At 43.7% G+C, this 26,160-nt stretch overlaps 8 protein-coding genes across 10 annotated transcripts; 3 read left to right on the top strand and 5 right to left on the bottom strand.

Annotated features, from left to right (window-relative positions):
* Window positions 1-290: 290 nt before the first annotated feature.
* On the bottom strand, window positions 291-2,614 carry c1qtnf6a (C1q and TNF related 6a). Its single transcript, XM_049744150.1, has 3 exons — window positions 2,347-2,614; window positions 1,309-1,515; window positions 291-943 (listed from the first exon to the last, which is right to left on the bottom strand). Exons 2-3 carry the CDS (start codon window positions 1,502-1,504, stop codon window positions 396-398), a joined length of 744 nt encoding a protein of 247 aa, XP_049600107.1. The 5' UTR covers window positions 1,505-1,515; window positions 2,347-2,614; the 3' UTR covers window positions 291-395.
* Window positions 2,615-3,216: 602 nt separating this feature from the next.
* On the bottom strand, window positions 3,217-7,209 carry il2rb (interleukin 2 receptor, beta). Its single transcript, XM_049744110.1, has 10 exons — window positions 7,047-7,209; window positions 6,039-6,130; window positions 5,621-5,756; window positions 5,488-5,554; window positions 5,320-5,413; window positions 5,089-5,234; window positions 4,629-4,812; window positions 4,394-4,487; window positions 4,125-4,194; window positions 3,217-4,053 (listed from the first exon to the last, which is right to left on the bottom strand). Exons 2-10 carry the CDS (start codon window positions 6,121-6,123, stop codon window positions 3,334-3,336), a joined length of 1,596 nt encoding a protein of 531 aa, XP_049600067.1. The 5' UTR covers window positions 6,124-6,130; window positions 7,047-7,209; the 3' UTR covers window positions 3,217-3,333.
* Window positions 7,210-8,087: 878 nt separating this feature from the next.
* On the bottom strand, window positions 8,088-11,028 carry LOC125983173 (SUMO-conjugating enzyme UBC9). Of its 3 annotated transcripts, none has more exons than XM_049744165.1 (7): window positions 10,879-11,028; window positions 9,556-9,641; window positions 9,391-9,474; window positions 9,238-9,310; window positions 9,038-9,147; window positions 8,806-8,885; window positions 8,088-8,608 (listed from the first exon to the last, which is right to left on the bottom strand). In XM_049744165.1, exons 2-7 carry the CDS (start codon window positions 9,619-9,621, stop codon window positions 8,545-8,547), a joined length of 477 nt encoding a protein of 158 aa, XP_049600122.1. In that variant the 5' UTR covers window positions 9,622-9,641; window positions 10,879-11,028; the 3' UTR covers window positions 8,088-8,544. The 3 variants fall into 3 exon arrangements, with proteins under 3 accessions (XP_049600122.1, XP_049600121.1, XP_049600119.1); XM_049744164.2 differs by lacking the exon at window positions 10,879-11,028 and adding an exon at window positions 9,883-10,182; XM_049744162.2 differs by lacking the exon at window positions 10,879-11,028 and adding an exon at window positions 9,870-10,182.
* On the bottom strand, window positions 10,875-12,240 carry LOC125983159 (3-mercaptopyruvate sulfurtransferase). The gene is made up of 2 exons (XM_049744147.1): window positions 11,652-12,240; window positions 10,875-11,173 (listed from the first exon to the last, which is right to left on the bottom strand). Exons 1-2 carry the CDS (start codon window positions 12,238-12,240, stop codon window positions 10,875-10,877), a joined length of 888 nt encoding a protein of 295 aa, XP_049600104.1.
* Window positions 12,241-12,765: 525 nt separating this feature from the next.
* LOC125983155 (3-mercaptopyruvate sulfurtransferase) lies at window positions 12,766-14,190 on the bottom strand. Its single transcript, XM_049744142.1, has 2 exons — window positions 13,602-14,190; window positions 12,766-13,424 (listed from the first exon to the last, which is right to left on the bottom strand). Exons 1-2 carry the CDS (start codon window positions 14,188-14,190, stop codon window positions 13,126-13,128), a joined length of 888 nt encoding a protein of 295 aa, XP_049600099.1. The 3' UTR covers window positions 12,766-13,125.
* A 130-nt stretch (window positions 14,191-14,320) lies between these two features.
* On the top strand, window positions 14,321-21,915 carry si:ch211-256m1.8 (uncharacterized). Its single transcript, XM_049744035.2, has 5 exons — window positions 14,321-14,787; window positions 15,045-15,097; window positions 16,430-16,892; window positions 16,959-17,360; window positions 17,432-21,915. The coding sequence occupies exons 3-5, from the start codon at window positions 16,437-16,439 to the stop codon at window positions 21,308-21,310; spliced, it is 4,737 nt and encodes a 1,578-aa protein (XP_049599992.1). The 5' UTR covers window positions 14,321-14,787; window positions 15,045-15,097; window positions 16,430-16,436; the 3' UTR covers window positions 21,311-21,915.
* Window positions 21,916-22,191: 276 nt separating this feature from the next.
* LOC125983177 (mitochondrial ribosome and complex I assembly factor AltMIEF1-like) lies at window positions 22,192-23,202 on the top strand. Its single transcript, XM_049744169.1, has 2 exons — window positions 22,192-22,320; window positions 22,954-23,202. The coding sequence occupies exon 2, from the start codon at window positions 22,990-22,992 to the stop codon at window positions 23,200-23,202; it is 213 nt and encodes a 70-aa protein (XP_049600126.1). The 5' UTR covers window positions 22,192-22,320; window positions 22,954-22,989.
* A 164-nt stretch (window positions 23,203-23,366) lies between these two features.
* Window positions 23,367-25,780, top strand: mief1 (mitochondrial elongation factor 1). The gene is made up of 4 exons (XM_049744116.1): window positions 23,367-23,513; window positions 23,599-23,779; window positions 24,084-24,355; window positions 24,452-25,780. The coding sequence occupies exons 1-4, from the start codon at window positions 23,367-23,369 to the stop codon at window positions 25,289-25,291; spliced, it is 1,440 nt and encodes a 479-aa protein (XP_049600073.1). The 3' UTR covers window positions 25,292-25,780.
* The last annotated feature ends 380 nt before the right edge of the window (window positions 25,781-26,160 follow it).

Consider the following 26,160-nt stretch of genomic DNA (forward strand, 5'->3'; position numbering starts at 1 on the left):
TTCACAAGATGTCTTTTCATTCACTGCCCTCATCCTAATCCAATCAAAGCAACAACTGTTAGTTTTCTAACTGAAATGGTGCCTTCAGTTCTTCAGGTGAATAGAAAAGGAAAGAACCGAGTGAAGGATTCCATCAGAGAGTAATCTCCATGCCATCTCTGGATTTGCATGACATGCATAGTTGGCCCTGCTTTCAAACGTAGAATTATTTTGAAGTCACTGCCCTCTTGTGGCTGTAGTGGCTAACTACATGAACCCGGTGCCACAAATTGCCAGGTCAGAGCACAGTGTTAAGTTAAAAAGCATTTATTATTTCTTCTTTTCTGCATACAATGTTGTTTGAAGATGTCATTTTATCTAAATAAAAAAAAGAATAACTTGACATTTTATTATTATTACTCTGAGCTTGCTTTGATGAGGTATCCATTGAAAGTGATATAAATATCGACATCATCGCTGTAAATGGCATTCTCCCTTTCCCGCTTATACAGACGGATCCACACCTCGTCGTTGAGGCCTAAGTCCAGCATCAAGCTCTGGCTCTGCATGATGGAGCGGTCACTGGGCTGGGCGTACACGATGGCCTGCTCGGCTTCATTGTGCATTATGTGCAGGTAGGTCTCCTTGAAGTTCCACGTGTGAATGTTGACGTTGAAGAAGTAGATGCCGGCCGTGTGGCAGACGAACTTGCCGCTGAACATGTTGAAGTGGTCGTCGAGGTTTACGAAAACCGTGTCAAATATCAGCGGCTGGTAGGCCTCCAGGCTGTGGAGGGACTTGCGACGGCCGACGGAAAAAGCAGCGTAGTCCACTTTACACGGGTGTCCGGGGAGACCGGCCTGGCCCTTGGAACCTTTCGGGCCCATGGGCCCCATGGATCCTGGAGGTCCTTCCTGTCCAATTTTACCTGGTGTCCCTCTTTCACCACGGTCTCCTTTGTCCCCTGAAGGACATGGAAACCTTTAAAGCACCTGACTGAACACAAATGGTGCAGCAACACGTGTAGACAGACAATGTATGGCATATTTATCTAATATTAGCGCTGTACCGATGAGCCTAGAGGACTTACGAACTTTGACTGCAATCTGCATGTACAACATGTATAAAACGATATGAATTTATTTCTAACCATTTTTTATGTTATTATCATAGCTAACTGTGAGCAGATCAGCACTGCTTGCAAAACAGGATGGAGTTCATCCTTAAGCGTCTCTGGTGAGTACAATGTGTTTTATTTTACACTATCACGCAAACACATTTTTGGCGTCAATTTAAAATTCAGATTTCAATTTAAAACTTATATAGCACCTTTTAGGATGGTCATGTTGATGTAGGTTCGGACCTCGGGTAGCCGGCCGTACGCTCCTGACGTGGGCGTGGCGTCGCCGTCCGCTGCCGATCGTAGGTCATCGCAGCAGCGCTTGCAAGTAACGGGGCTAACGTTGGGAGGGGCCGCCTGTGTCACCAGGTGAACAAAAGACAGGCTGACCAGGACACCCAACATCTCGCTTGTACCTACAATGATAATGAAAAAGCAATGTTTTCTTTTGCTGCAATGTTCCCACCAATGCAAAAGAGTTCTTGGGCACGATCCAAGAAAAACAAGAGGAACTAACATGAGAAAACCTTGCAACATATTTGTCGGTCAGCTGTCCGTGTAATCACTGTGGAATTTTTACTGCTTTGTGAGAAAAGATGTCCTTGCAGCTGTGCAAGCCGGCCGGCCGGCCAGCCGGGAGCTTACATGATTGCGTGACGTGCGCTTTCAAACTAAGTCTTCATAACAAAATCACAGCAGGTTGACAAATCAAACAAGTGTCATTTATCAGCCGTCAGCTGCTTATGCTCGACTTCCCAAAATGTTGATTTAATCCAGCAGGCAGCCAAGCAGCGGAAAACCTGTGGCTTTAAGCCTTCGTTTGAGTGATGAGACAACTAGAAGTGGGGCGGGCGGGCGGGCGGCGTGGATTGCATTATGCAAGACTGTTCAAGTCAAATGCACTGATTTAGGTGTATAGCAACATTCCTGCACCGCAACTTATTTGTTAGCAACACCATGGTCCTGCTTACATTGTGATCCAATACTAAGGCGAGCATTACCCTACAACACAATACGTGTGTGTGTACTGTACATATTGCATATTTACAGAGCCTTAGAAATGCCTTTTCATGTGCTTCCATTCCAAACGGTTTTTCTTTTTACAACCACATATGGTTTGTGTTATCTGATACTGAAGTGGAGCATCCCACGCGCTACACTGCAACGTTGCACATATAAAAGTGTGGAGCAATTTACAAGTTAACGTTAAACGGTAACCCGCCAGTTAAGGATGGAACGGATCTCACCTCGGTCAAGTCTTTGCAGCAAGTTTGATCGGGAAAAGAAAATTGTCAAGTCCACCCGCCTTGTATGTGTGTGTATACACGTATGCTAGAGAGAGAGAGAGAGAGAGAGAGAGAGACTTTTTCTTCTTGCTTATCCCGCTTCACCAGCCTCAATCTGTTTATTTTGGGAGGAAAGCTCAGGCCTGCCCCTTCCTCATCACAGTATAGAATGCAAAACATAGACAGAAGAGAAAATGACTTCAAATTATGAATAAATCACTTTTTGGTTTGGTTAGTTTAGTTGTGGCTTTGGAACTTTTGGTTGCTGCAACCTGAAAAAGATTTCTCAGATGAGGTTGTTGAGGGATATAAAAAAAAAAAAAAAAAGTTGAGATAACACGTGGCAAAAAACGTCCCCACAATTAAACAGCACAACTCGACAAGGGTGGTGTTTTATATGTAACACGTTTTTGTCTTCAGCTTTATTATCTCAGCGATTTTCACGTCGACATTGATTGCAGTCGTTTGTTTGGTCCGATGGTGCAAATTGTGGCCGCGGCAAAATGTCAAACCGCCGTACAAATACACACGCTCTCATACCGCCGTAACCACCTGATAGGACATGTCAACGCTCAAAGTTGATGCTCGTGCGTACGCACATCTACTTCAGACCATTTCTCAGGCCCACTTTCCATTGCGAGACAGGAAGTCACAGGGTGACCCATTTTCAATTTGTTTGTATTGTTTTGGGGTTTTTTTTTTTTTTTTTTGCAACACACTGAGAACACTGGAAATTTACTGCACGTTTTCAGATAAGAATGAATGATCTCAACGATTCTTGCCCACAAAGAAACCACGTAGGAAGACCAAAAAAAAAAAAAATCAACATAATTATAATTACCGTCATTTATTTGGCCCTATACAAGCGAGTGATGACAGAGCGACAATAGTGAGGTTAATCAAGATTTTCAGCAGCAAAAGTTAAAAAAAAAAAAAAATGGATCCATCTCAGATGGACGCGTTGCTGGAAGTCGTTTGTATCTCTTGCAGGATAAAATAACCCGCTTTCCTCGACTCCATCGGCATAGAGGAAGGCCGGTACGTTGCGCAAGCAACGGGCCAGCCTGTGGCGCTAACGTTAGCCGCGAGAACAGGTGTATGTATCTGAGCGCTATCTGAGGAGATCTGAGACGGAGTGGAGGGGCTACTAAGCTTCACCGGAAGATGGAGAGGGAGGCTTAGGTGTGAAGAGCTACGGTGACCCGAAACCTGTTCCCCGTTTAAATTCTGTTGATCTTCCTCGACGTCTAGAACGTCCCTTTCCATACAAAAGCCCGAGTCGGGGCTTTGTGTCCCTCTCTTCAAGCTGTCACAGCTGGGAGACTTGGACAAAGAAGGGTGCAGAAAGTGGTGAAGCTTTGGATTATGGGCCTTGTGCAGAATGTGCAAATCGTCTTTATACGCAAAGTGAACAGGATTGGGCTCAGTTTGAACGGAGCTGCTAGAAGATTCGGATACAAAGTAACCCAGGTTAGAGAAACACGACGAAGAGGAGGACGAATTTTCCACAAGCCTGTTGTCATCCGAGCACGCCCACGCTTGAGTGTTGCTTGGAGGTTGCGGGGCGCTATTGGACCCGGGTTGGCTTTCACACACCTCCACTGGAGAAATGCGGTCTACCGACTGGGCGGTGTGTAAAGATTCAGCATAATTCGGATTCAGCCATTCCTGTAGAAATAAGAACCACATTTATATAAAGCAACTCATTTGAAGATTTAAAATAATTTTCTTTTTTTTACCTTTAGTTTGCTCCCGTTGAGAGTTTGGAAGTACTTAGAAGGATTTGGAACTGGCTTTACTTTGGCAACTCTGAAATAGTACAAGAACCATGATTTTATTGGGCACAATCGGGAGAGCTGTATTTAAAAAATCAATTTAGGGGGGGAAAAAAAAAAATCTCAACAGCCAGAAAGTCATTCATTAAACAATGCTTATTATTGTGGTTGTCGCTTGCAACCATCTCGTGTGACTTGAGCTAACGTTCAGAATTATTTTTTTTTTTACTCACCTTATACCGATGCTACATTTGTAAAACACCAGCGTCATGACAACCAAGATGGTCAAAACAGCCACGATTGTCAACGTTTGAGACAGATTCCATTCTGAAAATAAAAAGAAACTGAGTGAGTTTAATTCATTGAGGAAATTAAATTAGCCCCAAAAAATCTACAGTCAAAACATCATTGACAGAAATTATGGCATTTTTATTACTACAATAAAATATTAGCAAGCTGCTATTTGACCTTTCCCATCCTTAGCCGGATTTTCCGATCGTGGCCCCACAAAGGATGCACTTGGACTCCATTCACTCCAATGGCTCTGCTCTTCGTCTGCTGGCTTGACTTTAACACGAACCCGGTGCTTGTCTTTCAGCTTCTCAGCAGCGATCGTACATTGTGCTTTTTTGGTGGGAATTATCTTAACATCCTGGTGGAGCACATAAAGTCATGTACACGTGAAAAGGTCGTTCCTGGTGAGTTGCCGTGCCGACGGCGACGCTAAACTAACTTTGTCGTGACTCGCTTATGCCTGCCACATTTGTGCATTTTTTAATGCACCAAACTGTTCCGGCGGCTTACAAAAGTATTTTTAAAAAATATTTGGATGAACACTTGGGCCTACTATGCTACTGTCATGATGCTGGAACTGCTGATCTAAATCACTGAGAGCCATTGATGAGAATGTTAAAATGTAAATACTTGCCTTTGTCATCGGGTCACTCTTTTGGATCTGAACTTCGTAGTCAAACGCTTGGAGGAGCTCGGAGCGGGGGCTGCCTGGGGGCCAATCTATCACAATCTCTTTGTCTGTGAGGCTGACATTAGGGAGGCCTGGGGGGTGCATTTTGACTGAACACACACACAGACACACACACGTCCGTTAAGTCGTTGTGATAACTAGATGAAAAAACATCAAGATGAGAATTCTACGCACTGTGATTTTGGGGTTTGTAGTTTTCGAGGTGTTCCACCAGCGTACCGTTACATTTCATACTAATGTTGGGCATCAGCTCGAAGAAGGTGAAGTTCTGAGAAGAGCGAAACTATGAGTAGGCTACTATGACTTCCTTTCTCGTTCCAGTCTACTTCTATGAATACTTACTCGGTTTTCAAAGACAAAATTGCATCCTGGAAGCGCGTTTCGGTGTTGTTTTACCTCGCAGCTCCGACTAAGTTGAGAAAAGATTCCAATCGCTATTATTACATGACATAAATATTGTAGTGATCTGTCTTACCTGATTATTCTTGCGTGTGTCATTCCATCTTTTTTTAATCGTATTTTCTTGTAACCGTAGATGATGCAATCTTCCACTGAAGGACTGTTGAGCGTACATGTGACATTGTTGATGAAGTCATTCACACAGGTGAGCCCTGAAAATGTTAAAATAAGGATTAACAGGAAAATGAAGGTTGGCACACTGTGAGAAAATTTCAGGTTATTTAAAAAAAAAATGCCCCAAATTAAAGAATGTGCCCTAAGCCTAAATTGCAACATGTAGAGTCCGTTGGAATTCGAACTGACAAATGTCATAAAGGAATAATGTCATAATTATGATACGAAAAATACGATACATGTTTTGGAAAGTTTCTACCGTGCGTTGATAATATTACTGCAATTTTCATGAAAACGAACAGAAAGAAAACGAGTCACACCTTGCACGTTTTCACAGTCCAAAGTGTGAAGAGAAAAGACGGCCGCCAAGACCAAATAGGGCCGTAACGCCTCCATCTTCACCATCGTCAACCTAGGAACAAAAGAATCAAATTGACTAGTAGCAATATGATAATAGCATGGAAAGTTGCAGCAAAAAGTCACTTTTGACATTTCACCCTAAAGAGATCAAATCCGATTCGTTGAAGATAATCATTTCACAAAATCTAAACTCTGATCATTTTATCTATAAAGAGTTCAATTAAAAACGATTGTTGTGCTGCTTAGAAAAAGTAAAAGAATGATCATCAAATAAAAACAATTAAAAAACACTTGAACAGGACAAGGACTTTTTCAGAATCAGTTGCTGCATTAAAAGTTCTTTTAGAAATGAGTCATAAGTATTGTTATGAGATAAATGATTGCATGCAAAGAAAAAAAAGTATGTGAACAGTCATTTCTAAAGTTGGTTTAAAAAAACATATTCTCCTTTACTTTAAAAATGTGCATTCTGAAATGTACTTTGGTACAAAAGTAAATTGATAATTTGGCAAATATTCTCTGACCATTAAATAATTGACGTATTTTATTAACTTGCTTATTAGTGTTCATACTAAATAGAAAATCCATATTTTATGCTATCAAAAGCTTTGCTAACGTGAAACACAAAAATTAGCACAAGTGAAACAATTAGAGCGGCAGAAGCTGTTTTTCGGCCGCTACATTCGGCATAAATTATTCTTGTAGCCGACAAAATAACTCTCCTAAATATGACCATGGCTGGATCTTGCTTCTACGATCGGTAATTCATAATACGGAGGGATAGATCCATTTTACGAATTATGGATAAATCATAAAAATGACGGATAAATCATACAAATTACGGATACATTGTAAATATGCTAATTGAAATAAAAAAAAGAAATACATTTGGTCATGAAGAACCCAGGGCGATATAAGACGAAAAATCAAAGTGTTCGTCTTTTAAATAGCCGACTTTCTTGACATACCTGAGAAGGGTGACATTATCGGCCCTTCTGCCAGATTGTCTGCCGTCTTCAGTGGAAGATTTCCTTCTCTTTGGTCTCTCGCTGTCCTTCTTGTCTTCTGCATGCTCTCAGTTTCTTCGCTCTCTCTCTTCCTGTCATATGACTAAAAAGCCTCCCGAGAAGCTGAATCACCTTTTCGTTTGTGCAGCAAATTTCAGTGGTTGCACACAAAAAAATTCCACACATTACTGAATGAATCACTTTTAGTTGGAAATGACATAAAGTGTAAATAGACAGAAAGTAAGGTTAGGATTATAGTTTGACCTAGTTGCATGTCAATAAATGCTCATAGGTTATACAAAATATCCAATGTTTGAAATGTATAATACTCGTGTGATGGTATGGTTTTAGAATGCTCTTTTGGTTGTGCATGTCAAGTGAATAAGCACATCATCTGTTTTGTGGCAGATATAAGAGTCCTCGGTGAGAGATTTCCATGGTAACAGCACACCTGAAAATGACATTTTGGACGGAAAGACCACCATGGGAACGTAAGGTAAAGAAATGGAGAATATCAAAATATTCAATCAATATTTCAAAAAGGTATATATGACTGTCAACTGTTTTTATTGGGTTGCCAAGTTATAATTAATTGAACTCTATTGACATTTGGATAATGATATTAAATATGGCAATTGGGGGCTGATCCTGGACCTTATCTAAAATACACAATCAACACGACATAAAAAAATATATATCCAGACTGTTACCACAACCCACACAAACAAAACATTTTTCTTCGACTCGCCCTGTTTTTTGCCCAGCGAGGTCGTTTACTCAACCACACGAGAGGCGAGGCGAAGAAAAAGGTGTTATATTTCCTCCGATACAAATGTCACATATTTGACACCTGAGAACGTGACAGAAAACAACACAATTTCATAAAATACAAATATTTTGCTCCGCCAACAATTATAAAAAGGCTCAATCCAATTTTACTTGATTAATTGCACTTACTGACACACCAGAAGACTGAAAAAAATACCACAAGTACTCGTTAACTTGTCTTTTATTCAATTTTATTTCACGTTCTTTGTTATAATACCACGCACAAATGTCAACTGGCTAAAACAATATAAAACATAACTTTCACAATTTGTCTTTATTTATAGTATATACACACGCTGACTTCTCTCTTGGCAAAAACTCAGGGGCCTTTTGCTTGTTCCCAAACGTGCGTGGAGATAATTTGCGGAGAAATTGACACCGGTTGAATAAAGCGTGACCTTGTTGTTCTAATGCTTCCCTCCTTGTTGTGGCTGGACGGAGGGAGGCCTGCTTCCTTCTTACTGTTTTAGATTACAACCAATATACAAATGCTGGGGGGGGGGGGGGGGGGGGGGGGGGGGGGGGTTATCTTTGAACATGCCACCTATGAAATGGCTTAACAGTACAGAAAAGTTTCTCTTTGTGTTGGAGTGGTCCTTCAGGTTCCATCAAGTCACACTGTCCTGCCAGATTATGTAGGGGCAAACTTCTTGGCCTGGGCCCTCACTCGCTTCTCGTAGTCCATCCGGTTCTGACTGGAATGGGAAAACACGGATTTTTCGCAGCTTATTTTAGGGCATTGAGCATTTGTTTGCCTCATTTTTCATGATTTATTGATGACTGAACTGAGTTGCAGACTTTTGACACTGGTCAAAATTTGCCCAGACAGAGAAAGAATACTTGTAATAATTGTAATAAAAAGCCATCGCTAGACAGAAAAGTGGACGCATACCAGTAAATTGTGTAAGCTTCTGCTTGCGCTGGGTCTTGAATGTTGGGCTCATTCAGCAGCTCCTGGATTCCCAACAGGATCTGAAAACACACAGTGCCATCCAAGTGACGGCAGTCTAGAACGAGCAGCACCTTGAGAGAACTTGCTCACTTGCAATAGCCATTTATTTTTGATTGAAACAGCGTACACAATACCGGACATCTGAAGTGAAGCATGGAATGAATAAGAAAACCTGTTTGATGGTGATGGCAGGCCTCCAATCTTTGTCCTCCTCCAGGATGGACAGACAAACTGTGCCGGATGGGTAGACATTTGGATGGAATATTGGTGGCTCAAACTTGCCTAAAGACAAATTGAAGAAAGAAAGCTTATTGAATATCATTCATCTTTTCTGGATGTACCTGGTTAAGCTTGCAACATAGAGGGACTCACATTTGGGTGGAGAAGAGGGGTAGTCATCCTTGAAGAGCATCCTGAGTTTATACAGTCCTCCCTCCCACAAGGTCTAACAATCGAGGGGGTAATTACGACGTTAATCCGAAACACGTCCATGTTAAATGTATTTACTTTTGATAAAGTACTTACGCCTTTCTTTCCAGGAATGGCACATTCCCAATTCATCAGATTCATGGTTCCATCTGGATTCTTGGTAGGAACAGCAACAAAACCCTGTGAGAAGCAAAATCAATTTGAGCGAGTTCGAGGAGAAAAAATAGCTCCAACTTGGGGAACAATGAAGGCACTACTTACAAACGGGTGGTCTTTTCTCCACGCTTTGCGCTCCTGGGACAATCTGCTAAGCGCAATGCCCGACATTGATGCTCATTAACCCCTCCCTAAGGAAACATTTGAGACAATTAAATTGTTTACATGTACACCGAGCGAGTACAGCCTCTGAAGAGGTTCACTAAAATGACAACACGCGTAGGCACGAATCGTCCAACACGTTATTTCAACGTCGGACACCGTTAATGGAACCGCTACACGCCATGCTATAATTACGTGATTCAAGTGATCAATTCATTTCTCCTTATTAGTTTAATTGTAAAACGAAGTCTACTTACAAACAAAACCCACCAGGTATTTTTCGGATGAATATCAAAATGAAGCAAATTGTGTTTCGTCTTAGCTGCGTTAGCGCGAGCGAAGAAAAAACACCCTTCGTCGTTGGAAATGAAAAAGAATGGGCCGCTAGGGACGTAAGTGATCCAACCGATATAACGGTAGTTTGTTCAACATTCCTCGTCTAATATACAACGAGGATATTGTTTTTTCCTTTGCCGATTTGTTCAAATGAGCAAAATTGTCTCTCTATTGTGAGCCTTTCTCTGCCGTTAGCATATGGCTAAAGAGGACCCCAATTTGTTTATTTCGGGAGGACCTTCAGGCACTTTTGCGGACAGCCCAGGGACCTACGTGAAGGCCGACGGCCATCTTTGTTGTGGCACGGTGCATAACAGTTGAAGGACTTGTCTTTTGAAAAACTCATTAACGTCAACAGTCATCCAAAATCTTTCATACAACATATATTTAAAATATTTAAAAAGTTTCTCACTTTTATTAACTTGCAATTGTTTGATGTTGTCAATAACTTATGTGTCTCGTCATCCCTCGAAATGCTCCCTGACTGTGGTCATGTGGGGACACTTAGATGAACAGTAGATACGCATGGCATCTGCTCAAGTGTGATAAAATATGTTATGTTCTAAGCTCCTGCAAACACCGCCCCAAAACAAGCTAAATCCATAATTTTTGACCTGGTTGAATGAATGGTGAATGAATAATGACAACGAAAAACGAGTGTGACTGCTTAAATGAAATCCTAAATGAAAACTGAAGCAAAAATACAATCGATGCATGATTTATTAAAAGCCCACTTGTCATTAAAACAAACATCAATTGCTTTTTATACACTGCAAACATATAGTGTGATATAGATGAATAGCATAAAAAGGTACTATAGAGGTATCTGCAAACTGCTGCATAGTTCAAGTATCAATGCTACTTGAGTAACAAGTTAATTTGGTGTTTAAAAACTGTGCTAATGCTAATGTTGTAACACAGATCTCTCACATTTTCTTTCCCTCTCCCTCAGAGATGATGTGCTCAGGAGACGCTCTCTGAAACCACTCGGACCAGGAGCCGTCATAAAGGCACACGTCCTGGCGTCCGAGCAACTGAGCAACCAGAATAGCAAAGCAAGCCGTCACGCCGCAAGAGCAGGTGGCCCACAGCGGCTGGTCCAACTGGAGCTTGGCTTCCTTGAATTTTCTGGACAGGTCCTCGTTGGCCAAAAACCTTCCAGAGGAGTCCAGAAAGGAGGTAAATGGCAGGTTGACTGCACCGGGGAAGTGGCCAGGTAACGTTGCTGTCACGAAATAATAATTTAAAAACAAAAAAGACAAGTACGGCAACAAATTAATGTGGGGAAAACACCTTACCATTCTAGTTTTGTATGTTTGCGCCTGCCTAATTTAAGTGCTCGCTGAGCCTGCGGATATGATTGTAACTTAAATGGTTGGGCATCACTCAAATCTCCAGGAATGCACTTTTTTAACCGTGTATTACATGACCAGGCAAATCCCCAGCAAGTTTTCAACATTCCAAAGTCCACCATGCGGGATAACTTTTTTTGTATACAGGGGGATTTGCGCCATCTTGTGGCAACTTGCCTAGTCATGTGACACAAGAATAAGATCAATAAATAAGATCAAAACAATCAAGATAAGTATACATTTATGAAATGGCAAACTTAGCACACAAAAATAAAAGAGAGCTAGTGAAAACAATAAATACTATTTTTGATTTATAGAAAAAGCAGCAGTGAAAAGAAAAAAACTACTCACTCTCTATGGGCTCCGGTTCGAGCCCCCTATACCTGCCCGCAGGCCTGGTGTCCACTACTTGGACTTTCTTGGTGCTGATGTTCTCCAGCACGTCCTCGTAAGTTTTCACCCAAGCAGGATTCGCGGTCACCTGGAAATCTTTGCGCTCGGACTTCGCGTCTTCTCCCGACGTCACCGAACGCCCCTCGGCCAACCAGTTCTTCAAACCCCCGTCGAGCACCGACACCGAGCTGTGGCCGAACTGTCGGAACATCCACCAAACTCGCGGCGAGGTGTACAAACCGAAGTCGTGCGCGTCATACACCACCACATGCGTGTCGTTGGAGATGCCCAGCTCACCCACGTAGCGTGAAAAGTGCTTGCTCGCAGGGAGCGTGAAGCAGTAGGGTGAGCTCCGGTCACTGCACTCCACCACGTCGAAAAATGAAGCTCCCGGGATGTGCCTCTCTGCAAACTCCGCTTTCGGATCCCGTTTAGTTGCTGGGGTGTACCATGACGAGTCCAGGACCCGAATCTTCGAGCCAACGAGACCGTTTCTTATTGCGTCCGCAAGCCACTTGGCTGAGACCACCGCTTGTGCCGCCGCCATATCGAATCGGTGGAGATTCTGTGGAAATTTGACTTTGTCAACTACTTTCTGGGGGGTGTTGCGCAAGGCGGGTCCATTTGTTGCAAAACCGTTATCATTTGCGTGAATACATCATTCTCTAATCAGTGGTTTTCCGACTTTATCCATTAAGCGCCATCTAAAAAAAGTTGCCTTCTGAATACTACTATTATGACAAGTAATAAAATACAGTAATATAGTAGGCTCAAGTATTCATAAAAAATGAGGTTTTATTCCTAAAAAGTAGATTAATTGAGGCATAAAAAAACATTAGCACACAAAAACCTACTAAAGAGTTTAAAAAGGTATTGCACAGTTAAATGCATTTTTCCATTCCACTCAAATCACTTCCAGAGAAGTACAAAATGGTTTACATATCACAGTCATTAAAAAAAATAGTACCAGATGTGTGAGAAGTAGAGAAACATTCCATTATGGTCTAAATCTCAGCCGCATTTAAAAAAAAAAAAGATTAAAGTAATTCAACACAGCACAAACAGCAACACGTGCAATTTCAAGTTGTCTTTAATAAAGTGTAATACAATCTGCAATCAGATCAGGTTTCTGCAAAATCTCCCATTAAAAAGATTCATATTTAGCCTACTCTTTCGGTTAATGAATAAAGACGATGACCCATGAGCATGTTGAAATGCAATCATATAAAAGTGAAAGAATGCATTTTATGCATGATTTGCCACCCCTTTAATCAAAAAGTGCACTCTGATTTTGAACCACCAACACAGCCAAAAGAAAAAAATGTAACTCGAGGGAAAAAAAGCATTTTTTATGTTTGGGGGGAAAAAAAATCTTTACATAGTGACACTGTGGTTCATAGCATATTTCTGAATGTTCAACTATTACTCTCTATCACATCTTCTTTCCTTCTCCCTCTGAGATGATATTTTCAGGAGATGCTCTTTTAAACCACTCGGCCCAGGAGCCGTCGTAAAGGCACACGCCCGGGTGCCCGAGCAGGTGAGCGGCCAGAACCACGAGGCACGCCGTCACACCGGAACCGCAGGTGGCCCACAGTGGCTGGTCCAGTTTTACCTCAGCTTTCTTGAACAGTCTGGACAGGTCCTCGTTGGCCAGATACTTTCCGGAGGAGTCCAGGAAAGAAGTGAACGGCATATTGATCGCACCGGGAAAGTGGCCTGGTAAGGTACCTGTTAATAAATAAAAAATTGGCCAAAAGTTATACAACTTGGGCTGAGTACACACATCTAGATTAGTTCAGTGCTACCAAGTGAAAGTTTCTCAACTTGAACTACCTTCTAATTGTTTGTATTTTGTAATAAGAATGGTAAATGTCACAAACTGGGGTCTTGCGAAACCCTGCTCACCCTCTCTAGGCTCCGGTTCGATCCCCCTGTACCTGCCCGCAGATCTTGCATCCACCACCTGTATCTTCTTGGTGCTGATGTTCTCCAGCACGTCCTCATAAGTCTTGACCCACGCAGGGTTCGTAGTCACCTTAAAGTCTTTGCACTCCGGCTTCACCTGTTCTGACGTCACCGGTCGCCCTTCCGCCAACCAGTTCTTCATACCCCCGTCCAGCACCGACACGGAGTTGTGACCGAACAGTCGGAACATCCACCAGACGCGTGGGGCGCTGTACGAGCCGAAGCCGTTGGTGTCGTACACAACCACATGCGTGTCGTTGCCGATGCCCAGCTCGCCCACGTAGCGTGAAAAGTGGCTGCTCGTAGGCAACATATGATCATACGGTGAACTTTGGTCACTGCACTCGTCTATGTCGAAGAACGAAGCTCCCGGGATGTGCTTCTCCGCGAACTCTGCTTTCGGGTCCCGTTTTGTTATCGGGAGGTACCATGACGAATCGAGAACGCGAATCTTTGAGCCTACAAGGCCGTTTCGGATTGCGTCCGCTAGCCACTGGGCTGAGACAACTGCGCGAGCCTGTGCCGCCATGATGGTGTCGAAATGTGGTCCACACGGCCAACAGTAGAGGGCGCCAGAGATGCAGTAAACGCGGTTACACTTGTTCATCCAAGTTTCCTCATCATTTCTTTCTGCAAATTCCTTACTTAAATATTGTTTTTAATCGAAATTATTCATTAAAAGAAAAGAACTGCTCTGACAGTCGTTCATACACTTACTGGCGTGTGCAAAAAAAACGTGACTACAATAATGTCAGGAAAAGCCAACTAGAACTTCTGAACTTTAGTGTTCAGAAAAAGCAGTTGAAATAGTTCCAGTGCAAAGTTGTACATTGTCGCCGCATCGTCACCCAGCTTGACATAATGTCACTCTATCAATTTAAGGTTATAATGCATCTTTGATTAATCCAGGCTTTGTCTCCACAGATGTTCTTTTTGTTTCTTTGGAAAATGATGCACATGCATATCTTGTCCAAAATGAGTCGAACAACCTACAGCCACACAACTAACCATTTTGGCAAAAATGGCCCGAGATTTACTCAAAATGGGCCACCAATGCAATGGAATGGAAGTGGAGAGCATGGCTGAAAGTATAAACCATGTGATGTGAATTTGACAGAGCAGTGAGGTGAGTTCAAAGCATGTCCACAATTTGTTGTCCATGGCCCTGGTTGCATATTGATGTTCCTTTGTTTGAACGTGATTGTTTCATTATGAACACTTTTTGTATTTGTAACTTTGCAAAAAGAACGAAAGACGAAATGAAGAATACAAGACAAAAATGAGAACCATGAGAGCTGCGGGGGCGGGGGGGCAGGAATTTAAATTGCTTAACAAGAGTCACTGCACTTTCATTAGAGACTAACCCAAGTTTTCTCCCATTAGCTATTCTTCTTTCATTCCGACTGGCCTGGCCTGGGAGAAATTTCGACATTGCGGTGAGCATATTTTATTCTTAGGTTATTATCCTGCATCTTGATGTGTCTTTTTATTAAGGAAAATACATAATTTCATTAAATACGTATATTTTATTTTCCTAAAAAAGCTAAAATGTTAGTCTTCAGACAGTATGATAGTTTCTTAGAATGTTTTTCTGAGTGATATGTCAATATGAAACACTTAGGAAGTCTCCAAGATAAATAATAATAATCAAATGTAACATGTATTGTACATTGGGTTAAATAATGTTCCCCCCCCCCCTTTTTTTCATTATTTTTTCCTATAAATAGTGTGCAAAAGTAACAATTTAAAAGGAAAGGAAAAATACAATATCAGTACATGGCAAGTGAACTGCTAACATAATTAGTATCATGCAGCCTCTGGCATCAGCTCGCTCCAATGTCTTCAGCAGTAAACACTTTGCATCCCACGAAAACCCACATATCATTTCCGATGAATTAAAAATTATTTTTTTTTAATTTAAAACTGAAAAATGTGGAAAATATCAATCCATTCCTAAATATCGATTATACCTACCACCATGCCACCCCTTCCCTAAATACTAATACTACTCAACTTTTCAGCTAAAATAATCTTTTGATGTATGCACAATAGGCAATACATATTTTGACGATGTCATCATCTGTATAAACATTTTCCAACTCTAACCTGCATAAGCTTAAATTCTAATTTGATTTAACCACATCAGCCGATGTATATTTGTGTAATGACTTGCTTTATTCTTTTTTTACGAGAGGTGGCTTACACTCGAGACGGCTCAAAATTTAGAAAGAAAACTTGACCAACAATTTAAAGTATTCACTTAACCTGCAAGTACATGTTTAAGGACAGTGGGAGTTAATCCTCTGCTTCTGCTGATCTAATTATTAAGTTATTGGAGTCACAAGACAAGTATCCTTGCTCTCCGCAAATTCCAACCAATCCATACAGCCTGCATTGTGTCAATTATTTGAACCGCGTGCATTGGTGTGTGCACTCGATTAGAATCTCCACTCGGTCGACCAAATTAATCTATTTGATTCTATACAGATTGACCAAAAACCTTCAATAGGACATCTTGTGACAATAATACAAAAGGAGATTAGAAGCAGCACATCAAAGTTGATCTTGCGTATTGATTTATATTTAATAGCTTCATGATTATGTGAGCCTGACCAATTCAGTCTGTGGTTGAATCGCTGAACCTTTGGCTCAACTTCTCTAATTGTGTTTCGCTTTGAGTGAACTGCGCCACATATAAAGCAGTTGAATGGCCCAACTGGCTCAACTTCTACAGTGCCACAAATAAACAAGTCCACCTCTCTTGGCAGCTCCCCAATGATCAACAAGATGGCTCTTCTCAACTACCCCGTTCCAGAGATGGAAGTGACCTTGCAGGAAGTCTGCCGCGTTCTTCAGCTCACCTTAAGTCCCGACGGTTATGCTGACTTCAAAAGCACCCTGGAGAAGCAGAAGCCGCTTCTCGAAGAAGCCCAGCGAAAATTAGTAACCGTGGCTGCAGGCCAAGAGAATTGGGTGACGGATCAGTTCAAGAGAAGTCTGTTGGCCTGTGCCGACCCTCTGTCAACCGCCACGGCCCTTCCGGTTGTTCTTCTTCCGTCCAAAGCGAAGGGATGCAACCAGTTGACGAGAGCGGCCGCTCTGCTTTGGGCGGCGGCGAAGCTGTACAGCGAGCCCAACATGCTGGATGGTGACGTGCCCATGGAACGAACGCAGCAATCGGAGCTTTTCGCCGCCACCCGAATTCCCGGCCAGAGTCGAGATGAGATTAAGGTACGGGAAAATCCGAGTTTGTCAGAAATGTCCATATGTAATCATTCGATATTTTCCCTTCCATAGGTTTACCCGGAAAGCATTCACGCCATCATCACTTGCGTCGGTGGAGTATTCCCGGTCGACATACTCCGGCGCTCCGATACTAACGCAACATTATCCGCTCGACCCTTCCTTGACATCTACAACCAGCTGGCTCAAGTGGTAGACCGGAGCGACACAGGGAATCACAACGACCCCTTGGCCATTTGTAGACTCTCTGCTTTGGAGCGCAAGTCCTGGGCTGCCATCAGAGAAGACATCTTGGACAAAGGAGGAGTTTCTGCAGCATCCCTGAAGCTGATGGAGAGCGCTGTGCTGACGTTAAATCTGGAGGACAGCGACGCACCTTCTGAATTGGCGGAGATCCTCAACGTGGTGAGGTTGGGAGGAAAAGCAGATGGTCCTTGTCTAAGATACTATGACAAGGTAAAACCGCCGACACAATCCGAGTAGTTGAACTACGCTGACGTGGTGTCTCTTTTTTTTTTTTTTGCCAGGTGATGAATCTGGTGGTGTTCAAGGACTGCACGGCCGGGATGGTTTTTGAGCATTGTGCTGTGGATGGGATGGTAGCTAGCCTTGTAACTGAACGTGTGTACCAATTATCAGAAGCCGTTGATTTAAGTCTAGTCCATAGCAATGCGGATAAAGTCAACGGGTCTTCGGCAATCATCAATCATTCCTCCCCAACATCTCTAACTTTTACTTTGCACGGCAAGCATAGTACCAAGGCACGCCCTGATTTCAAATCCCAAAATCCAGTTGTCACTTTCGACGTGTCCTCTTATCCCGATGTGTTTTCCACTCTGAGAAGCCAAAGAGGCCTCTATGACGCTTGGATCAACTTCTCCTTGCAGCTTTCCCTGATGCAGACTCTCGGGGAATCTGCTGCCACTCACATGCTCGTCACTCCTACTCATATGCGCCACTACAAACATGGCCGTTGTGATCCCACCTACTCAGTCAGCGCAAAGTCCCGTAAGTTCGTAAGCGTCTTGGCTTCACACAACGCAATCCAACCTACAAACGACCTCTTCAATTTGTTCCATGTTGCATATTTGGAACACAAGACTCTCATAAAAAACACCAAAAGCGGACACGGTGTAGGTCCCCATTTAGCTGTCCTTCGTCGAGCTTTATCTGACGACAATCCTTTGAAAAAGTTCCTGGACCCCTTCGGATGTCCATCTGTGTATCTCACCGGTACCGACCTGGTGGAGGGAGCGGAGTGTGGAGTTGGAAACGTTTATGCCCAAGATCAGCTCGCTGTAACCTACCTTGGAAAAAAGGACAGAGTTCGAGTTGTGCTAAACGGGAAAGGTAGCTTTGCCTCGGTACTGGACAAACTTCAGGAAAACCTGAAGGTAAATTTGAAGTTAGTGATGCTTTTAGCGCTCAAATATGCAATTGCTTGTCAAATGGGAGCTCTGGAGTGTCTCCTCAAACAAAACCAAACAAAGAACATGAATGGTGAGATGAATCACTTTACCGGCAACAATAAAATAACAATGGATTGGACCGCAGGTGCGAGTTCCGACTTTACTCTGCTGATCCACGGTGGCGCTGGAGAGGAGATGATGCTGAACCCACAAGTGATAAACGTCATCGAGTTTGCTCTGCAAACAGCTTTAAACCTCGGCTCGCGAGTGCTTGAACACGGTGGACGTAGTCTGGATGCAGTTCAAAGGTCAGTAGAAGCTCTGGAAGACTGCTTTCTCTTCAATGCAGGAAAAGGCTCAGTATTCAACAGAGAAGGCCAAAATGAAATGGAGGCCGCCATAGTAGATGGAAATGGAATGAAGTCTGGAGCCGTCGCCTGTTTACGAAGCGTCAAGAACCCGATCAAAGCGGCTCGGTGCGTCATGGACAAAAGCTCGCATTCCCTTATCGTGGGAGAAGGCGCTGAGGAATTTCTGCACGTTTTGAAAGAGGAGGCCAAACCTGTCAAGTCTGACTATTTCTACACTGATCTCCGTTATGGAGAGTTAGCCGCCAAGCTCGCTGGGGTCAATCTTTCAAAAAGCAATCATCCTCAAACTGTTGGAGCTGTGGCATTGGATTGCCAGCATAGGTTGGCCGCCGCCTCATCAACGGGTGGCTTAGTGGCCAAGTTGAAAGGGCGAGTTGGCGATACGGCGGTCGTTGGAGCGGGAATCTATGCCGATAGCGCATTAGCCATTAGCTGCTCTGGAGACGGAGATGTGTTTCTAAGACACACCGTTGCGCAAAAAATCGCAAGCCTCTACCACCACAAAGGTTATAGTCTCAGACAGGCGTGTCGAGAGGTGATGACAGAAAACCTGAAAGATGTTTGTGCGGGAGTCATTGCGCTCGACTCCAAAGGGGATTCTGTTGTTGAAACAAATGCCGGTGTCATGTTCGTGGCCTCGATGATCGGCGGAATATCAAGAGTCGAAGTGCTTCGACCCCTGAAGAACGTCTCTAATGTGATCTGGGAAACAGATGAGCTGGTTGCATACTTGAATCCCAGTCCCTGGACTCCTGGTTCAACTATTTTGACCAGAAAAACTCTTAGCGGCACCCGGAGCATCTTCCATCTGGCTGAACCTGATTTTGTGTCTCTGCTACAAGAAGCGAAATCTGTCTCGAGTATTCTTTGCGGCAAACTTGGAGTGCAACGTTGCGCTTTGGTTTTCTATCCCAAGCCCGATCAAGCAGCTCAGATCAGACTGCTACCGCTTCACGGCTTAGGGTCAAAGTGGCAGCCCCATCTTTCCAGCAAAGAGGAATTTCACAGCTCCAACCCTGGGTTCTGCACCTCTATAAGTGGTCCACGTTGGGATGATGAAGCACTGGACAAGGTTCAAAACCAGATTAGGAGTGGATTGCCTACAACAAACGCACCATCCAGCTTTGAATTTTCAGGGACTCGCTTCGATACGAACCTGTTCAGTCGGATTGTAAGGGGAGAGGAGCAACACTGGAGAGTCTGGGAGGATAATCAACATGTTGCCTTTCTAACACCCTACCCAAACACTCCTGGCATAACGATCGTGGTGCCACGCAAACCACTGCCCAGCGACATCTTCAAACTGGGGGAATCTGACTACAAAGCTCTGATCTTGGCAACGTATAAAGTTGCCCAACTGCTGGAAGAGAGAATGGGAGCTCAATCTGTTGCGTTGATCTTTGAGGGCTTGGAGATTAATTACGCTCATGCCAAATTAATCCCCCAACTACCTACACTTGAAGGCCTTCAGACTACAAAAGCACAAGCAGAATTCTTCCTAAAGTACCCCGGATACGTGTCCTCACTTGATGGTCCAGCCGCCGACCCAGATGACCTCAAAAGGCTTCACTCCAAGATCACTGAGTGCCGGCCTTTGCGATCATGGAAGGAGCCTCAGTCCCACTCCGTCGTGGCTATTTCCAGCCAGTGGTATCGTAACTTGTTCCAGATTCAGAACACGCTTTTCCACAGCACAGTTGAATATTTTAGCAATTCCTGTCACTACTCCTATGCCCTGACGCCGCTCACTACAGACACTATCTCCTCCCCAATGGGTCTGGGGTCTGATTCAGAACCGGTTTCTGTTCACCTCTTTGGTCAAGACATCTACCTTGCAGACTCAATGCAATTTGTGCTTGAATATTTCCTCCGTTTCCAGGATAACCTGCAGGGAACCTACTACATATCTCCCAGCTTTCGAGGAGAAGATCCTGACGCCACACACTTGAACCAGTTCTACCACGTGGAATGTGAACTGTTGGGCGACATGGACCGTGCCATTTCCGTAGCAGAGGGATATTTGTCTCATCTCACCAAGTCCATGCTGAAGAGACACTCAGACATCATCCTCAACACTGCTGGGACCCTCACGCATGTTACATTCATGCTGAGTAAATTGGATGGAAAAACACCTCTACCACGAGTCTCTCTGGACCAGGCCATCCCCATGATGCCTTCTGCCGATTGCTTGGAGTGGGTACAAGAGGGTCAGCCGCAGTTTGGCAGGAAGCTTACGCGTAAAGGAGAGCGGGTGTTGATCGAAAAATATGGTGGCGTTGTTTGGTTGACTGAGATGGATCATCTCGCCGTTCCCTTCTACCAGGCCTACGTGGAGGGCAGCGGTCGGGCCAAAGCCAAGGCTGCAGACCTTCTGCTGGGCTTGGGAGAAACTGTGGGTCTTGGTGAGCGTCATTCCACGCCCGGCTTGGTACAAGAGGCCCTCAGACACCACGCGGTTCCGCAGCAGCCCTATAAATGGTACACTGACATGCGCGAGGTGAAGCCACTTCTTACCAGTGGGTGGGGCATGGGCACAGAGAGATACTTGTGTTGGCTGCTTCAGCACGATGACGTAAGAGATATACAGATTATTCCCAGACTCAAAGGAAAAAAATATATGCCGTGATCGTCAGTAAGGCTCCTCTGGCTAGACTGTAGAACTGTAAATCATAACATGCCTAGATGATGCAAATTGTTGACATTTCATGCTGTTTTGTGTGATATTTATTTCCAAATGTTCAATGGCAACAAGAATCTTTTGCTCCTTTATTTCTTCCACACAAAATAAACTGCACATTTATAATTGAAAAGGTTTTTCAAATGTTGTCATCAGTTGAGAATTGTCATCTTTTGCTTGAATTTCCAAGAACCGTGCCAGTGAAAGTTGTCTCTTATAATAGTAGAAACTATTTTGCAAACTCGACAAAGTATTTCTGCGCATTGCAATGTACAAATGATATACATGTAAGGACTTCAGATTCTACCTTTTTTTTTTTTTATCCCTCATAACTTTTATATATAAGTCAAGTTTAAATGGTAGCTCTATGCTGTTTGTTTTAGTTTCAGTAGTTTTTTCTGAAAAATATTGAGACCGCCTGTTTTTCGAATGCAAGAAACTCACTATTATACTGTACTTATAAGTGTGATAAACTACAATTCTCAAATGACTGTTTGCCCTTCCTATATGGACGTACTGTAATACAAAAATAAATACAGTACATTTAAGATGAACCCAGAAAGCTCTTTTTTTTATAGTAAATGATTAAAAACCAAATCAAAGGACATTTTCTCTCTAATTTATTAAGTCAACTTTCAATGTATTTTTATTTATTTTGTGGACAAAAATGTTTTTTCACAACACAAAGTAAAAAAAAAAGACCAAGCATAAAAGTATACTTGACATTTTTTTTGTAAGTGCCTGCACTATAACCTAATTGACTATACGACAATTAAATAATTTTTTTCAGTGCGCTTGTGATTATGTAAAGTATTTCATCTGACGAAATAAGTCACCCGGAAGTGAATGTTCGCCGCCTATTTGTTTCCGGTTGTGACACTAGTGTCTTGACAATCTTGACCCCCGGCATAAGGGAGGACTGTTGCTTTTTCACAAAATCCTCACTCTAATTTGAACAGGTAAGTGCTTCATATTTATCTGACGCGAGTTATATTTTATAGTTGAATGTTCATCGTGTCCCGTGCGTTTATTTTTTTACGTGTAGGTCAGCGCTTGGCTAACGTCAGTGGGTGTGTTAAGCTAACAAGCAAGTCAGAAGAGTGACTTTCCTTCCTGTCAGCCATTTTATCTTGTCAAATTAACCTTTGCAATTTGCATTTACGTGGCCTCTGTTATTGTCCTTTCACGACAAATATCGGAACAGTCACGTTGATGCAGGTTGTGCGTGCTTGCTAACGTTAGCTTCAGTCTCTGTATTTCCGATATCAGATTTCCAACGCGTGTCAGCCACATCGTTCATATTCAGTGGTTTTGTGAACATAATCAATGTTCTTGGTTATTCGTCCTTGTAGTACGATAGTATGTTGAAAGGTATTGCTTCTGATAGCGTGAATAAATGTTGAGTGTAGAGTTGTAGTACTCTGATATTGTAAGTAACATTTTGGTCCTGGTTAATTCAATTATAGCTAACACTCACAGCACTGTGCAAAATACGTAGTCTCCTCTTTTGCTTTCCCTCTTGAGAATTTTCTGAATGAAAATGAAACATCACAGTCATTTTATAACTTGATCACGCTTTTTTTCCCCCCCAGGTGCCAGGGTGTCCCCCTCTTTAAGTGTGGTCCCTCATGGGCAGCTGGTCTAGCAGTGCTGTGCTGGCGCTGTACCGGGCGTTGCTCCGTGCAGGGCGTCAACTTCAGTATACTGACCGCAACTACTATCGCCGTGCTGTGGCTCGTGAGTTTCGCCGCTGCCAAACCCTGACGGCACCTGAAGACAAGGAAGAGGCTCTGAAGAGGGGCCAGTTCTTCCTCAGTAGCCGATTAGGTGGGCTTATGTAGGGGGACTCGGCTGTTGGGGCGTGGTCATCTGGAAGTGTCTCTCTCAGGTGGGGGTTTTAATGCTCTATTCGATTTATTTGTAAAATACTGTGAAATCTGCTTTCAAATTTAGCAACATGAAAATAATTTGTAGGCACTTGCGTGTTCCTTATTCAAGCTACAGGATGGCCGCAATGAATGGAGGCAGTAAAGGGAAGAAAGATGACAATGGCATCGGCACAGCTATCGACTTCATGCTTTCCAACGCTAAGCTTGTTTTGGGAGTCGGCGGAGCAGCCATGCTCGGCATCGCGACGCTTGCTGTCAAAAGAGTACGCAAGATGGGATTATATTTACATTTCCCCATAATTGGTCCAAAGTGTGATCAAATATCACCACGTTGTGTTTGTGGCTCAGATGTACGACCGTGCCATCAGTGCTCCCACCAGTCCCACCAAGATGGAGCAGAAAGGAAAACAAAGCTGGGAAGAGCCAGCCTGGGTGGGTTCCTCCCCGCGGGTTCTGAACCACAACATGAAGGCCACCATTAGCAGGTCACTTCAGTCCCTGCCTACTGCCACCAATTCTTTTGAATCAGGTGTGTATGCGAAACTTGGTGACTTTGTTTGAAATGGCCCCAGTAAAATTCAACCATTTTGTTGCTTCCATTTCTATATTTGGTAACAGACATCCATTTTGGAGGATTCTTGCCATTTGTACACAGTGGGTGTTTCTGCTAGTTAGCCACATCACAATAGAGGAGTTAGATTAGGTTTTGTCTGATGAGATAACTGTTTCAGATAGGTTACTTTGTAGAATACAGCAACTTTTGGGATTTGCAGTAAAGTCCCATTCCATTTTCCTGATCATTTAATCCACCTGCTTTTTCCATGGCTTCCCAGATTGTCTGCGCAGGGCTGTGGGTCGACCCGCAGCGAAAGGGAGCGGGCCGACTCAGGCCGACCTGCTCCGTGCTCGGATGCGGCTCTCCCTGCAGGAGCGTCTTTGGGATTTCTACCAGAACAACGTGGACATTCCCGCCGAGGAGCAGGCTGTGGCTCGGCGAGCAGCGTTGGACATTTGCGCGGAGCTCCGAGTGTTCCTCCACGCCAAACTTCCCGACATGCCGCTCCGGGAGATGTACCTAAGCGGCAGCCTCTACGACGACTTGCAGGTAAGATGTAGCCCATCTGTCTTTTTTTTTTTCTTTTCTTTTTATATCTTAGTCGGACCCCCTCTGTGATTCAAATGCAACTCGTCCATCACCAAGGTGGTGACAGCAGACCACGCCCAGCTAATGGTGCCTCTAATCCTGGAGAAGAATTTGTGGTCGTCCATACCAGGAGAGGATACGATCATGAACGTTCCAGGTTTCTGGCTGATCCGCAGGGAGAATTTAGAATATTTCCCACGGAAAAGCAGCTACTGGGACCGTTGTATGGTGGGAGGTTACCTGTCGCCCAAATCAGTCCTTGAAGTCTTTGACAAGCTGATTGGGACTATCAACTGGCCCGCTATCGGCAGCGTCCTGGACTATGTCATTCGTCCCGTGGTACCCTCCGAAACGCTGACCTTGGAGGTGCAGTACGAGACGAACCGAAAGCTTTACGTGGACTTTTTGCCCTTACTTATGATGGAGGACGGCACTTCTCTTATAGCCAAACCGCATCGGCTCGCCGCCGAGCGCCACGAAAATCTTTGGAGGCAGAGTTTCCGAGTGACTGAGACCGCACGTCTCAGGGCCTTGGATCAAGAAGACGGAGGCTACCGATGCGCCTGCCTCAAGGTGGCTAAGGCTATGTGCAAGCTCAATCCCGCCCTCAACCGGCTTAACGCCAGCCAGCTCACCAACGCTATCTTGCTGCTGAGCGAAAGACAAGCCAACTGGACCCACGAGGCGCTGGCCGACAACTTCCTACAGCTGCTAAAGGAGCTGGTGGGTTACCTGGAGGCGGGGCGACTGCCCTGCGCCCTCAGCCCAAAAGTGAACTTATTCTGTGAACTGACCGAGCGGGAAGTGGACGAACTGGGCTACACGCTCTACTGTGCGCTTTCGGAACCCGAAACACTTCTGGTGACGGAAGAGGCGCAGCGTCCGCATCCTTCCTAAAAGATCAAAACGTATGCGCTACTCACTCGGTAAGTAGTTGTTCAGGTCACGTTGATCATTTTTCCGAACGAATACAGCGCTTGATGATGACATCTGAGTAAATTGCCCCGTGGCTTTCACTTGGTCACTTGTGTGTTAATCCAAATTTACTTTTAATCTCGAATGCCCAAATAAAACCTGAAAGCGACGGTGTCTAATGAAGTCGGTGTATGTTTCATGCATCGTCTTGAAAAGGCCAAACCTCCATTGTAATATACAACATATTACTCTGCATCAGATTATAGCGCTTTTAAACTGATTGGACAGTTTTTAGGATAACAGACAACTCTCATGCATTTTATGATAGATAGCCATGGTTATGGAGATTATGGATCGGTGACAAAACCATAGAATGTCATGTTGTCTGTATGTCAACACAAAAGCTAATAAAATGCTAATAAGCGACTTTGGCAAAAGACTCAAGGTTGCTCAATTAGAAAAAAGATAGAATTTTGTCATGTCAATGTTTTCAGATTTTTTTTCTGGGAACATTTTTCAACATTTCTACCCGACCCCCATTAGGAACACGTATTGAATCTTTATCTGTGTTTTTTCAGAATTTTGTGGGGTCGTAAAAAAAAAAAAAAAGTGGAACCCTAGAGATATCCTCGACCCCCCCACCCAAAACAAATGTGCTAGCTTCACCAGTGGTGTTGGATTCACTGACAATCTTCATGTCTTTCTCTGCATGTTAAGTAAGTCTTCCTGTGTAAACATAGGTTATGCACAAACAATGAGGAAGTCACTGTGCCATAATTTGTTCATTGGATTCAAAACCCAAAGTAGATTCTACCTCATCCTCGTGGGGTTCACACTAGTCATGTGCTGCT

Source organism: Syngnathus scovelli, chromosome 16, assembly GCF_024217435.2.
Source record: "Syngnathus scovelli strain Florida chromosome 16, RoL_Ssco_1.2, whole genome shotgun sequence".
Lineage (NCBI taxonomy): Eukaryota > Metazoa > Chordata > Actinopteri > Syngnathiformes > Syngnathidae > Syngnathus > Syngnathus scovelli.